The sequence below is a fragment of the Chiloscyllium punctatum genome, chromosome 42 (genome assembly GCF_047496795.1).
Source record: "Chiloscyllium punctatum isolate Juve2018m chromosome 42, sChiPun1.3, whole genome shotgun sequence".
Lineage (NCBI taxonomy): Eukaryota > Metazoa > Chordata > Chondrichthyes > Orectolobiformes > Hemiscylliidae > Chiloscyllium > Chiloscyllium punctatum.
The window spans coordinates 13179954-13195257 of NC_092780.1; the positions used below are offsets into that span (position 1 = coordinate 13179954).

Genomic DNA, 15304 nt, shown 5'->3' on the forward strand with positions numbered 1-15304 from the left:
GGAAGACCTCCATCACCCTCTCCCCTATGCCTTACAACTACATTATCTGGTGCTACTTTCTGGTATGATAACCTTTCTCCCATTCCATTTGCAAGTCAAGAGAAGGTATCCAAAGCCAAGCACTCCTTTCTCCTAATGATTCTCATATGGTATCCATTGATGTTGAGTAATTCAGCACTTATTCTTTTAAGATGAAGTGCTCAAAAAATTTCCAGAGTAAATGCTGATAGTGTCAAGAAAAGCCAAGATAAACTGTCTATGCTACTTTCTCCCCACCCCCACCCTCCTCTTATTTATCTCTCCACCCTTCAGGCACTCTGCCTGTATTCCTGATGAAGGGCTTTTGCCTGAAACATTGATTTTACTGCTCCTCGGATGCTGCCTGAACTGCTGTGCTCTTCCAGCACCACTCTAATCCAGAATCTGGTTTCCAGCATCTGCAGTCATTGTTTTTACCTTTAAACTGTCCAGGAAGTCTCTTGATGTGTTTCAAAAGTCTTCTTCAAACTTCTAGCAAGAATTGAACAGTGAGTCGAGAATGCTTTTATGCAGTGCTCAAAATCTTCAGCAACAGTATTTGTACTCCAGTTTTGCTGGCAACTACAGGACAGGATTTTAGTTTGAGTGTTAACCATCTGAATTCCATATAGTCTCATTAATGGATGCGAGCAGGAACTTAATTAACAATCAACCATTTAAGTGATTCATCAAGCAAATACTTCAATTCTTTACCAAAATAGTACCTTATGCTAAATGTGAGATAAACCTGTGTTTCAGTTTAAGACGCCATGTTAGCCATGTAAGGGGATGTCTATGACTAAAGTAACCAGATAAATTATCCCAATGAATTTCTGTGAGGATCAAATATTGAAGCTTGCTGATTTCAGTGATAAGAGTCATACTGCCATTTATGGCACAGAAGGTAGTCATTTGAAAGCACTGAGTCTACATCAGCTCCCCATGGAGCACCACATCAGTACCATACCCTATTCTTTAACAGCTATTTAATGTATCATGTCTGGGCCTGACTTAAATATAAAAAAGATACTCAGGATAGGGTTAATAGCCATTAGAGTTTGGAATAGAGTATTTATTTTAAAATGAGTTGTCGATAAATATCTTTACTCACTAGCTTTTATGAGGAGTTCCTTTTTTGTGATTGAGTTGTTTGTCATGCAAAGCACTATAATGATCTCTCATACTATTTTAACTGTACAATTAGAACAACAGGGAATCTGATGATGCCACACATTAGATCACCAACTGGTGTGCTCTATTACAGGAGTGATGGGAGGCAGTTACAATCCCCTGTTGTTATTGAGTTCCACGTGACGATGGAACCCAAGTGACCCTCTTAGCAGGAAGGAATAAAGAAATTGAGGGGATTAAGCTCCTGAAGCATTGTCATAGCCCTGGAGAGATCAGAGAGACCAAGAAAGAAAATCAAGGAATCTAATACTCAAACATTCAGCTTTTTAAAAATAAGTTTTGATTCAAAATCAGGATTAATTAGCTGTATGTTCCAGCACTATTTTCCTTTAATTAGAGGGAAGTCAGACGTGAGAGTGACTGCAGCATTTACTGTCAGTCAGAGAATGACAGGCAAACTTCCTGTTCCTAATCACTCTCCAGTGGGCCCCGACTAGAATGGCACATGTGGTTATTGGGGGAGACCAGGCTAGGTTCAGCTGCAGTCCCTTCCATAACTGAAAGACCTGTCAATGTTCAAATGTGCAACCACAAACTGGCAGAACCCTCGGGATTAGTGAGCAAAAGTCTTCATGAAATGAGGCCAAAAATTACGTGATGGTGGCTGGGACAAGGGACAAAGCAGTTTCAATTCATCAATAGGCAGGAAAACGCAAAGGAAAATTTTAGGCGATACTCTCTTAACAAAGATATCAGTAATGTTGCAGGATTTTATGGCCATTAATTGATTGGATAAGAGTGCAAGTTTATCAAATCTACAACAATGACAGGTATGAGGTGACTGAAAGATTATTTGTGTCACAATTTCTGAATTGTTTTATTTTAGAAACAAATCTACCAGTGCAAAGATTTGACAGAAGCCTAAAATGAATAGCATGATAAAACATTGTTATTTCACATTCCAAGATGACAAAACAATCAGGTTCTCACACACAAGGAGCTATGAAGGGCAAGTCTCAGGGAAAAAAACTAAGAGGGAAACCCTGTCCCTTGACCTATAAGGAATCACTGCAGAACCATGATAGTCATTAATGTAATTGTGCTAGCTCTGCAACCTGAGCCGACAGACATTCTGTAGCTCTTAATGGTACTTTAATTTTCATCAGCATTGAGGAGGACAAGTGGGACCCTGGAGGTGTCTCATTTTACCGTAAGCTGCTTGTCATATTACAAGGCAGCACCACAGTGAACTGAGCATTAAAGTTCTGTGAGACAATGTGCCATCTTCCATTTTAGTCATGTTTCTGTAATTCTAATAGAACAGCAAGAAAAAAAAAGGTTTACCAACAAAAAAAATGAACTCCTTATTCAGACACCAACATGCTTTTAGATTTCTGTTATTAAAAAAACTCTGCCTCACATAATGTTCTAACTCACTGCCGCAATTATGTCAAAGTTATTTGTAATCCTTGAAGTGAATGACATTTTTAAAATGCTTTACTGAACTATTGGTGTTTCACATGTTTTGTGTTAACTAAATGCAGTGGGCACCCAGTAGGTGGTCATAATTTTAGTGAAGACATTACATTTCTGTTTTGGAGTAGGTATCATCAACTGGTACCTCAGTAGGTAATCACACCAAAAGGTTTAATACTGGGTCACATTGACTTCAGGAATCTAGGCTTGATTCTTAACCTGGGTATAATTAATTTGTGGCTGTGGAAGCAGTACAGTTATAGTTGGCTTCTCCCCACTCTGAAGACTGGGAAATCGTTGACTGGGTTTACTCTCTGAATCATTATCAAAAATAATGATGGTGGATATCAAGTAGGAATAGTATTAAGCAGGTGCTCTTCTGATTTGCATATTGCTTGTTTTTAAGTTGCATACTAGAAGGCGACTAATGGAAGTAAGTTGGGATGTCATGTTGACTTGTACAGGACATTGGTGGAACCACTTTTAAAATACTGTGTACAACTCTGGTCGCCCTTCTAAAGGAAAGATGTTGTTAAACTTGAGAGAGTGCAGAAAAGATTTACAAGGATGCTGCGGGGACTGGAGGGTTTGAGTTATAGGGAAAGGCTGAAAAGATTGGAGCCTTTCCCCTGGAATATCCCAGAGGCTGAGGGGTAACTTTCTTTATAAAATCAGGAGGGGCATAGATAGGGTGAATAGCCAAGGGGAGTCCCAAAATAGAGGGCATAAGTTTAAGAAAAGAGAAGATTTAAAAAGGACCTGAGGAGTAACTTTTTCACACAGAGGGTGGTGCATGTATGGAATGAGCTGCCAGGGTACAGTTACAACATTTGAAAGGTATCTGCATGGGCATATGAATAGGAAGGATTTAGAGGGATATGGACCAAATGCTGCAAGTAGGACGAGATTAGACTGGGATATCTGAGCAGCATGGATGAGTAGGACCAAAGGATCGGTTTCCGCGCTGTAAGACTGTAAGTTGAGAGGAGGTTTAAGTAAACTTGGTACTGCACCCCAAAGAGTTACAACGATCATGTAAGGCAAAAGTGGATTTGGAATTACTTGATTTGTTCCAGATAGCTTTATTTATGCCATTTATTTATTTAATCGTGGCATTTACTGTGCTTTTTCTGTGGATATGGATAGCACAGTTAGTTAAGTGATCCTCTTGAATCTCAACGCTAGTGCCAGCAAGACTGTATCATATTCAGATTGATCATTTAATTTTTTTTGTAATCTAGCAGGTCAGCTATGAAGATCTGCAAATACACGCAATCTTAATGTCATTAATACCAGGAAGAAAATGTAATGTAAAGGAAACCTTCAAAAAATACATTATGCTCAACTGGAAGGGTGAAACAAGGAGAACTGGGCAAGCCTTTTAAACTACTGTAATATGAAATTCTAACAAGAAAACTAGGCTTCCGAGGCAATAGCTTGAAGAGAGAGCAAGGAGGATGTCCCTTTTCATATTGACACTGAATAAAGTATATTGCCATCCTTACAGATTTTAACCTACGCTGAATTAACAACCAGGCGTTTATTAATATATGGATTTATGCAGAAAGAACAAATACGGTAAAACAGCAACGGATCTGTCCTGCCCAATATGCTTTCCTATGTTATCCAAACTGCTATACTCACAGCATCACACATACGTAATCAATGCCATCTTTGAAAAGTTGTTTGGGAACTTGAAAACATCATTAACATAGGAGCAGGCCTTGCAACCTTTCGAGGCTGTTTTGCTGTTCAATTAGATCAAAGCTGACCTGTTAGTTAACTCTATTCACCTGCCTTAATATCCTTTAATACTCTTCCATAGCAATCAACTTAAAAAAGTTTTGCAATTTTCGATTGGCCTTACTATTAAGAGTTTCAGATTTCCATTGCTCTTCGAGGCAGCACAGTTTAGTGCTAGAAACAGCACAACTTTGGTTCAAAATAAGCAGCACACTCATCAAATCATATTTATACCTGTATCCAAATCTTCATATCTTTTCTAGCAAATGCAATAATCCCATTCAATATAAAACATTTACCCAGATGAAAATAATCAGAAACAAATAAAAAGAGCATTCTGAAAGAACATCACAAAATTCACAGTAAATGCTAATCTAGCAATATCTGCAAGTTAGGATTAAATAGGAGTGCTGCCTCTTTGTCCTTGTTGACAGAGATTGCAAGGCATTAATTTCAAACAGGAGGTAACTCTCTTGTTCTGTCCAATATTCATCTAATAATTACATTTAGAGCAGCCAGTATTGGCAGTCTTTACTTTGACAGCAACTCTGTAAATTAAACATTATTGCTTCCAGAACTACTGAGATCCACAAGGAAGAAATGATTTCTTTTCCACCGTTGCATCTGGGACAAAGGCATAAACACTGCTTTCGAGGGCTTGTGAGATACATATAGACTGGGTATAAAGCCCACCTACCCATACTCAATGCAGTTTTATCTTCACTATTATGCCTGGACTTTCCTGAATGTAACTCAAAACCACTGCAACATGACTTATTAGAGAGCAGCTTCATTCAGTAACTCTGTTATATAAATGTAACTGAAGGAAAGCCTTTACTTCGCCGGCTTCTCTTAGGGCCCCCAATGAAAAGGAGAAGTGTGCAATCTCCCTGTGCTACCTACTGGGCTGATGAAATATTTTGAGATAAACAAACAAACAGAGGACACTCCATTCCCATTGAAATGAACTTCAAACAGGGTTCATTAGAAACAATTCTTATCTGTTACAGATCCTGGTTACAGGCTTTAACTAACCCAACAAACTACTCAGGTCAAACATCTATAGTAGAAGTGTAGAACTTCAGTGTTATTTCAGACATCCTCCACTCTTCCACTAAAGATTTCACTACCCAAACGGTTTTGGTCACTGACTCTAGTTTTAAGTGTATTACATCTGATTAGAACACCACAAACTGCTAACCTGTATTCACTTCTAAGGGTAAGAAAAGTTGAGATCTTAGTGACCAAAAGTAAATCCAATAAGACAATGGGTAATATAAAACGTTACTTTCATATTAACTTTGTATTGTGTTAATGCACATGATTCCCAACATATGGGACTCAGTCAGCAAAAATCTCAAAGTTCTTGTCAGCCAGCACCAGCATATTCATGAAGTTACCACTGGCTGCACATGACTTGTGCTTTGGGAGAAAGAAGTGCTAACAGAGCAGAAAACCAGCAGTTTCAATGAATGAGTTTCAAATCAGTCTGCCAAACTGCTCAAGTTTAGGAGGACCTTCCCCTCTAATGTTGCATCCCTAAACAAATACCTTTTAAAATTGTTTCCAATATGAAACAATGCAAAAACGAATGGTTCCTTATGGATGGGCATAGAGCCATGCTGCAACAGAGGCATTATGTCAACTCAAAAACTTCACTGTCATACTCCCAGCAATAAAAATCTCAAATTTCATTTTTAAACACCCAAACAATTCCTGATAAAATACAGAAATAGAAACAATAGTGTGTTACTTACTGGCAGGTGAAGGGGTACTGTAGCCACTGACTGGAAGTTGGTGCTGCAATCCATTTATGGATGGTGGTGAAAGGCCTCCCAGGACCGGTGGGAAGAAGAATGGGTAATGGGGCACTGGGTAACCATTTACATGTCCATTACCCGGAGGTGTGCACGAACTGCTGTTGGTTGACATTATGGAGCAAGACGTGTACAGGATAGTCCTCACATGTGCACCATAAAGCTGATCATATGGGAGAAATGTCAAGAAAAATCAAGGCAATGACAGCCTTGTGGGCAGAATTGATTCTAGAAACAAGTAGAGTGCATGCAAAAAATGTTACTGTTCTCCTTAAAGAAAAATTTAAAAGACAGTTTGTATTCCTTATGGATGATAAGTCTGATATTCAGCCATTGGTTCCACATGAATCTATCCAAATACTATCCTAATGTACATTGCAGATGAGATGAAATCTTGGAGGGAAAATGCTCTTCACGTTCTCAGAGACTCCTTGAGTAGGCGTTCTTCTCTTCTAAATCTGTGCCAGACTGGGTGTGCTTACACTGGAAAAGAACATAATTGTAAGAGCAGAGGAAAATGCATTGAGTAACAGTAAATAACCACAGCTTTAAAATCAAATCTTACAGTAGAAAAGGCAGGCAGAAGCATCTGGGTCCTCCCCAGAAAACAAGGGGGAGGGAGAATGACGAAGGGGCGGGAAGGAGGATAAAAGACAGCCCTTGTATGTGTGTGGGCTTTGTTTAACTGTATTACAGTGTTTAAAATAATTACTCCTCTCGTCCTGAAATATCTGATTCAAAAACATACCAGACCTAGCACATGCAAATTAAAATGTGCAAAAGTTGAAAGAAGCTTCTTAAAAATAATGGAGTTTGATTTGAATTTCTACTAACTCCCCTCCCTTCCCTCCTCCCTTCAACCGACTGACAGACCCTGCCCTCTACATTTTCCTGGGCAGAACCCCAAAGCAATGGCAGCAGCCTTTCCAGGCATATGGAACATATATATTGGCTATTTTTGCTTCCAAAAGCAAAACAGTGCCTGACAATGGCAAACAAATGATTACATCAGGTCAAAATCTGATTATAATCTTATAATTATAAAATGTGCTATACACCCCTTTGTTCAAAGAACTCTCTTTGCAAGATAAACAGATTATCAACCCACATGTTTCATGCAGCCTCATAACTCTAGTGATGAGGTTCTAAGCTTAAATATGTTTTGCTGGCTGCACAGAATTTGATGTTACCACTGAGTAACTACCAGCCACCGAGCAAAGCAATATTTTTGTGCTGCAGGAGTTCCTCTTTCCTCTCAGCTGTTCCAACACCCAACTGACAGGACAAGCACAGAGGTGTGCAATGCTAAGACTGACTCTCCTAATCAATACTGACCAGCACTGACAGAGCCTGGTGCAAAGTTTAGCCAAAACCGCTCTAACAGCAGAGATGCAAAATCAGCTAAAGTCTGCTCAAAACAGCCTTTCTTTGCTAGGCAGTCATAGAATCAAACAGTAAAACTGAAGAATTACAGCACCATGGAACTGACCAGCACGGAACAAGACTACATGACCCATCATGCCCTGGTTGGCTCTTTAAGGAGTATAGAGTCATATCTTTTCCTGCTAGTTTTCTCCCCTTGAAGTATTTTCCAAATAATCTTATCAAACCTACAAATTATTCTGCTTTCTTTCAGGCACAGCATTCCGGATTACCACAACTTACTTCACAAGTAGAACATCACCTAATTCCACCTTTGGTTCTTAAATTGATGTCCTCTGGTAACTGACCTTCCTGCCAGAAGAAACAGTTTTGTCCTTTTACTTTATCAAACTCCTCATAATCATAAGCACCTCTATTACACTGTCCTTAATCATGGTTGCTTTACAGTACGGAAGTGTCAGCCTTTCTGTTTAAGTTGTCCTTTCTTCCTTCCGCTCCAGTTAAACAATTATTACACGTCATTCAAGTTCTTGAAATGTCTCAGTTTTTTTCCTCTTTCAGTAGCAGAGAGATCCAGGATTCAAAATAACTGAAGGTATGCCTTGAGCTCCTGGTATAGGGCATCAGCCTCCATTAGGACTGCACATACAATCACCAGCATCTGAAATAAATTGTACTATTACCTGATGAATAGCCTTCATGTCATTCTAACACTGTTCCCTTCCCATATTGAGGGGTGTGCTGGTAAATAAGCGTTTAGAATTTCTGTTGTTCTTACTACCGCCAACTGCGTGGTGGTGTTTTGAAATTTTAAGCATCAACTGACTCAAATGCAACATAGATGCCTATATCTAATTGGGACTTATCAAAAATGCTGAAATAAAAGCAGAAAAGTTTGCAATACTCAAAAAGTCAGGCAGTGTCTATGAAGAGAAACAATTAATGTTTCAGGTTGATGACCCTCCATCAGGAGCAATACCCTTCATTAAGATTAACTCACTTTCTCTCCACAGATACTGCCTGAACTCCTGCAGTTCATGATTTTATTTCAGATGCAGTATTTTTGATTTTGCTGTTTAAAGGATGCTACTTCACTGGAGCAGTCAGTAGCAAAGCAAAACGATTCACTGCTGACTTTTAAAAAAGCTGTCCACAAGGATCTGGCAACCTCTGTAACAGGAATTTCCCCTTTTCCCAAAACAGATTAAATCTGGCTTCAGGTCAAAGGGAGGTCTTGAAGCTGCTACAATACTGGCAAGCATAAAGGAGCCAATCACATTTACATATGCACCCACTACAAACCCAAAGTTAAAGTCACTGGATCAATTCATACGTCATTTGCATATTCAGACAACACAATAAAGTTTTGAGATAGATTATGATGGAAATTATTAAAAATAAACAAACCTTTAAAAAAAGCTTTCACTTTTTATAAAGTATATGGATTATCATCATTTATGAAGCATGTTGATGTTTCACCAGTAGAAAAATACCTTTATTAGTTCATAGTTATTTAGCAGTAACTATGAAGCAATTAAAGGTCAGGTGCACCTCATTCAATATGTGTAACGTATTCAAGCATTTTCAAAGCAGGCAAACAGTATTAGAGAAGGACTTTTGTTGTCAAATCATGATTGCAATGGAGGTTACAATCTGAGGGAATCTTTCTATAGCATGAGGAGCACTGAAACCAACCCAAGGACTTCCACATTACACTGTGTGCACACAAACTCACAAATTGCTGTCAGCTTCAGTATGGTAATGATAGCGAACACTTAATAGTTTTGCCATTGTGACCACAGCAAGATCTGGATCATTGGCTGCAAATACGATCATTAAAAAAAAGTACATGAACCAGGATGATTCAGTGCACAGGCAAAAAGGTAACAGAGAATACACTTTGACATTTTAGAATATGCTATTTAGTTACACAATAACTTGTCACCACAAGCATATTTTTACATGTCCTGGTGTATTTATATCAGCACGAAATTGCAATTTTCTGATATAATCAAGGTGGAGAAAATGGAAAACAAATCAGACACTTCAAGTAGGTTTAGTTCTGTTTTTCTAACTTGTTTGGATTCTGGTGCATTCTCAGATTAACAATTTGCTTTGTGGATCTGTTCACTTTTATGTTGCTAAAATTCTCATCAATGCTTGTGTTACCTCTACATTTCACTATTTCTCCTATCTGGTCACTGATCTTTCACAACTATGGGCTCTTCCAGAATTCTGCTGCATTGTACCTTCACACGAGGGCTGGTTCACATATCATTTCGTGCTTGCTGATGTACATGGCTCCCAGTCTGTCAACATGGCAATCTGTAAATCAAGTGTACAAATCCTACACCCCCTCCTCATTATGACCTCTCCATCCCACACCTCTAAGTTTCCTTCTCTTAGTTTACTCACTTTATACAGTGACAAAACTTAGGTCCTAAGCTTTAGAGTTCCGTCCCTAAACCTCCACACCTCTCTCTCCTTCTTTAAGATAATCTTTAAAACTTACTTTAAAACTATTGTTTAGGAGAGTGGTCCAGGAAATGTCTGATGAAATTCAAGATGAGCAAATGCAAAGTCTTGCACTTTGGAAAAAAAAAATACAGGCATGGACTATTTTCTAAAAGGTGAGAAAATTCATAAAGCCTAAGTACAAAGGGTTCTGGGAGTGTTAGTCCAGGATTCTCTAAAGGTTAACTTGCATGGTTGAGTCCGTGGTTAAGAAAGCAAATGTAATGTGTCATTTATCTCATGAGGGTTGGAATGTAAAAGCAGCGATGTGCTACTGAGACTTTTATACAGTTCTAGTTAGGCCCCATTTAGAAACTGTGTCCAATTTTGGGTCCCACACCTCAGGAAGCACATACTGGCACTGGAGCGTATCCAGTGGAGTTTCACACAGATGATCCCTCGAATGATAGGTCTAACATACGATGAATGGCTGAGGATCCTGGGATTATATTCATTAGAGTTCAGAAGGTTGAGGGGAGATCTAATAGAAACTTACAAGAAATGGCTTAGAAAGGGTGGACGCTAGGAATTTGTTTCCATTATGCAGGGTGACTAGGACCCGTGGGCACGGCCTTAGAATTAGAGGGGGTCAACGTAGAACGGAAGTGAGGAGACATTTCTTTAGCCAGAGAGCAGTGGGCCTGTGGAATTCATTGCCGCTGAGCGCAGTGGAGGCCGGGATGTTAAATGTCTACAAGACAGAGATTGATAAATTTTTGATCTCGCAAGGAATTAAGGGCTACAGAGAGAGTGCAGGTAAGTGGAGTTGAAATGCCCATCAGCCATGATTGAATAGTGGAGTGGACTTGATGGGCCAAATGGCCCTACTTCCACTCCTATGTCTTATGGTCTTACTGCTTGGCCAAACTTCAAGTTTTTAATCGTCTGATATTGCGATATGGATGGATGTCAAATTTTAAGAAGCATCTTGAGACACTTTGCTATGATAAAGGCAGTACATTACTACTGTTGCTTCTAAATCAAAGGAGTCAAATCCAACTCTCTATGTTGCTCTAAATGCTTTAGTAAGTGGATTTGAAGGCCATTGTAGGGGGCGCTTTTCAAATGAATTAGGAATTCATGACAGAATCTCATGCAGTTAGACCACAGACAAGTTCCCCAGCACCACATACTATCACATTCAGTTTGAATCAAGTTGATCCACTCTGAAGGTAATTCTCTCGAGAGTATGAGAAGGCAGTCTTCAATCCGTTTGCTTGCCAGGAGCTACTAAATTAAATGCTACCGATGTGATGTTGCACTCAGTCTCAATCTACAGATTTTCATCAATTATTTCTCATGGACTGAATGCAAATCTACAACTCAAAAGAAACCAAGGGAGGAGAGCTCTGAAACAGAAATACCTCCAGGACTTTACCTTGTATAAATTTATGCAATTGCTCCGCTAAGCAAATTAATTACTTAATCCAAAAATACTTTATATACAGCGCACAAATTTCTGAACCAATCTGGGATAAGGTCCACACCAGAATTTGGAATTTATATATTGAACCATACCACTGGTCCATATTCATACATGGAATTTGTAAGGCAAAATCATTCAAACTTAACCCATAGCAGATTGTCTCTAGAGTTAGCTTCATTAGATGAGTTGTGTTATTGATTTACTGTAACACTGTTTTATCATCAGACTTTTATCATACTACTCCTGAGTGTTTCATTTCTGCAAACATTTGGTTTAATTAACAATTATGATGATAAAACGATAAGTTAGGAAAATTTTTACTCATGAACAAGATTAGCTGAAATTGATGTCCCCCTTTCCTTGGGTTTTCAATTGTTTCCCACAGAACAATTATTAAGACAGGGAAAAACAGCCAGGTTTTTCATTATTGCTCGGCATTTAGTGGTCAATCACGGAAACGCCAGGCACAGGGAGTGGGAAAGGATCGAACTTAGCCTGAAGCACCCTAAGATTAAATAGCCAGTCATCATCCAACTAAGGTCACAGAAAAACCCATCATTGATTCAAAGCACTGAATCATAGCCAATGCCAGCGACCTGCAGAAGGGGATGAAAGAAACCAAAATATATTTTTTTTAAATACTCCCAGCTCCTGTCCCTGGGCATGTTAATTTGGCCACAGAGGAGATGAAACAAATGTCAGCTGCATATTTCCATTTATTTATAAGCTGATTTAGCTTCTCAGAAAATGAATGAACTACTCAGAATAAGTGGGTCATTTTAAGACTAAAATGAGTGATATTGAGCTGGCTGTCTTTAAACACCTCTGTGATTTTCCTTTATATTGAAGTAAATGGAAAACAGAATTAGAAGGTGCCCAATGAACAGTCAATCTGATAAAACCATTGCCAAAAAGACATCATTGATTCATTACCAAATTATGATTTCAGTTGGCCGAAAGATACAGTACATGAGACGATGGGCTGCAATTCTGACTCTTCAATAACTGTAAAATATAAACCAAGTGGAGACTGATGCATCACCCTTGGGCCTTAAGGCGTAGGTTCAGACTAGAGAAACAACTATCGAGCTCACAATTCTCTTAAGTTCTTCTGTCTTGAAATCCAATATCTCTTTGACTAAGCTTTTCATCATTCTACTAATTGCTCCTCTTCTAATTGAGTCACATTTTTGATTTGTGAAGCAGCTTGGTTTGTTTTTTGTATGTTGAGGAACATATACAAGTGTAAGCTGTTGCTGTACGGTTGATGCCTTGATGTGGCAGAGAAACATGAAAGGAAGTGAGTGAAACACATAATTTTTTCCAAAGTTTGTCTCATTCAGTAGGTGAACAACCACATTTATTTTAAGGATTCATTGGCTGACACCCAAGAGCATGTCTTGGAGCAACATTTCTGAAATTAATTGAAATGAAGAATGATAAAAACCTAACAAACCCTTAAAATGAAACTTAAAAACTGAAAACATATATGCAAAGAGAATAAAAACTTGAAGTAAAATTATTTAATTTAAAAAATATTAGCTTTATATTGCATGTGTATACACATTTAAAGGAAATAGGAGTTGAGCATGTGCAGTCGGAATTCGTCATCAGATCATTGGTGTCAGCAGACATTCTATTATTTTAAAAAGACACAAGTCCCCTTAAGCAAATTTTACAGTTAAACATGCAAGACTCTCAGAGTCTCAATCCATCTTAGCATCAGGATTTCTGACATAATGCTGCTTACACAAAATAATAGCCAGGTTGTTAAATGACATGTTACTGTTTTTGACATAATTGTTCTGTACCTTGCAATTAAAATTGGCAGAGTTAGTAATTTCCAAATTAAGAATGTAAAAATTGTCAATGATTCATTTTCAAATCACTTTTCATTGTATAAACATAGTCACAAACTATGAAGTTCTTTATTTCTCTCCTGTCCTGAAAATAATTTTTATTTTTGGCAAATCACCAAATGCATTCACTTATTTTCAAGCTATTTTACCTTCAAACAAATGTGTAAGCTCTGCATGTCGCAGATTTCGCTATTCTATCATGTGCAGTGAAACTCTGCTGGATCATCAGTTTCATCTCACTTAGAATATTGAAGCTTTTTCACAGCCCACGCTGATGTAGACTTTACGTACTTAACTAGAACTAAGGGACACAGATTAAAAATAACATGTCTCACACTTGAGACAGAGATGAGAATGAATCTTTCTTCTCAGAAGATTATGAGTCTTTGGAGAAGAGGTAATTGAATGCTTTTAAGGCCTAAGTAGATAAATTCTTGACTCACTTGTGAGTCAAAGGTTAACAGGGTGGAAAGCAATGTGGAGCTGAAGCTACAATCAGATCAGTTGATAATATTGAATTCTGGAGTAGAATAGATGGGACAAATGGTCTATTCCTGTTTCTGATTTACATGCATTACGCTGATGTTGAATGTAAAATGGTAGTTAATGAGAACATGCCTCACTCATCATTGAGAGTATCAATAACTGGCTGCTTACAACAATTCGACATTAATACCAGTGTGATTCCTGAGATAGCAGGATTAATGTATGAGGAGAGGTTGAGTCAGTCAGGATCAAATTCTCTGGAGTTCAGAAGAATGAGGGGATCTTATAAAAATCTATAAAATTCTAACAAGACTAGACAGGGTAGATGCAGGAAGGATGATCCTGATGGCAGGGAATCCAGTACCAGGGGTTACACAGTCTAAGGAGATGTGGTAAACTATTTAGGACTGAGATGAGGAGAATTTTCTTCACCCAGAGAGTGGTGAGCATGTAGAACTTGTTGCCACTGAAACAATCAAGGCTAAAACATTGTATGATTTCAAGAAGGATGTGGATATAGCACAGGGCTAAAGGGATCAAAAGACACGGGGAAATGCAGGAACAAGCTATTGAGTTGGATGATCAGCCGTGATCATAATGAACAGTGGAGCAGGCTTGAAGGGCTAAATGGCCTATTACTGCTCCTAATTTTTATGGTGAAAGAACTACGATGTACATTTTACCTGCTCCAATTAAATAAAACCTTCCAAACTTTAGATAGTATTGCTGAGAGCAGCAGCAAAACAAACATGTACTGACACCAAAAGCACATAAATCCACTTTTTTTTAAACACAAAAAGTTGGTAGTTATCCCTAATACAGTTTTTCAGTCCCAAACATGGATATTGTGTCTGAGGACTTTGATTAATTTGGATGCAGGGCCTCCGGGGGAAAAAAGCATCAGATGTAAAGGACTGTACCTATGGATAGAAAATCCAGCTGATTCCACTGTCACTCAGTTTTTCTTTATGGCATTCAATAATATATTCAATTATAGCGTTCTTTCACAATACATCATACAATAACATGGTGCTCTGTGTATCAACATTGACTCATACTTTTTAAGTAAAACAAAACTGACATGATATGTTTGTGTGTTTAACAATATGTGAAATTGGAATTTCCTTGAAAACATTTTCTTCATCTTCCATATTTTCTAGACAGCAAATTTCAAAGAGCCATACATGTCAGTGACCTACTGAATAAAGGAGCTGCCCATGTAGCCTTAGGTGAGAGCCCCATGCTACCTATATAGTAAAGGCATCAACCGAAAGGGTATTACAGTTTTCAGAGGCTTGGCAATGCTCAGTCCCAAACCACCAATGATTGTGCCAAGAACCATTTGGTCAAACAAATTATGTCATTGTGATTAACATGTTCCACACTCGTTCATTATTAGATCCAAGTCTTTACTTTTCCATCATCTCTGATCTGTCCCAGGGCAGCACACT

The 15304-nt window shown here is 38.4% G+C and overlaps 1 protein-coding gene across 15 annotated transcripts in view; it reads right to left on the minus strand.

Annotated features, from left to right (window-relative positions):
• raraa (retinoic acid receptor, alpha a) overlaps positions 1-15304 on the minus strand; it is a 571472-nt gene that overhangs the window by 186656 nt on the left and 369512 nt on the right. For 9 of the 15 annotated variants that reach the window (XM_072561419.1, XM_072561418.1, XM_072561417.1 and 6 more), the window contains one exon: positions 6126-6668. The exons of the other annotated variants lie outside the window; for them this stretch is intronic. In XM_072561419.1, coding sequence (XP_072417520.1) covers positions 6126-6300 — 175 coding nt within the window. In that variant the 5' untranslated portion in view covers positions 6301-6668. The remainder of the gene's footprint in view (positions 1-6125; positions 6669-15304) is intronic. 15 annotated transcript variants of the gene reach the window in all.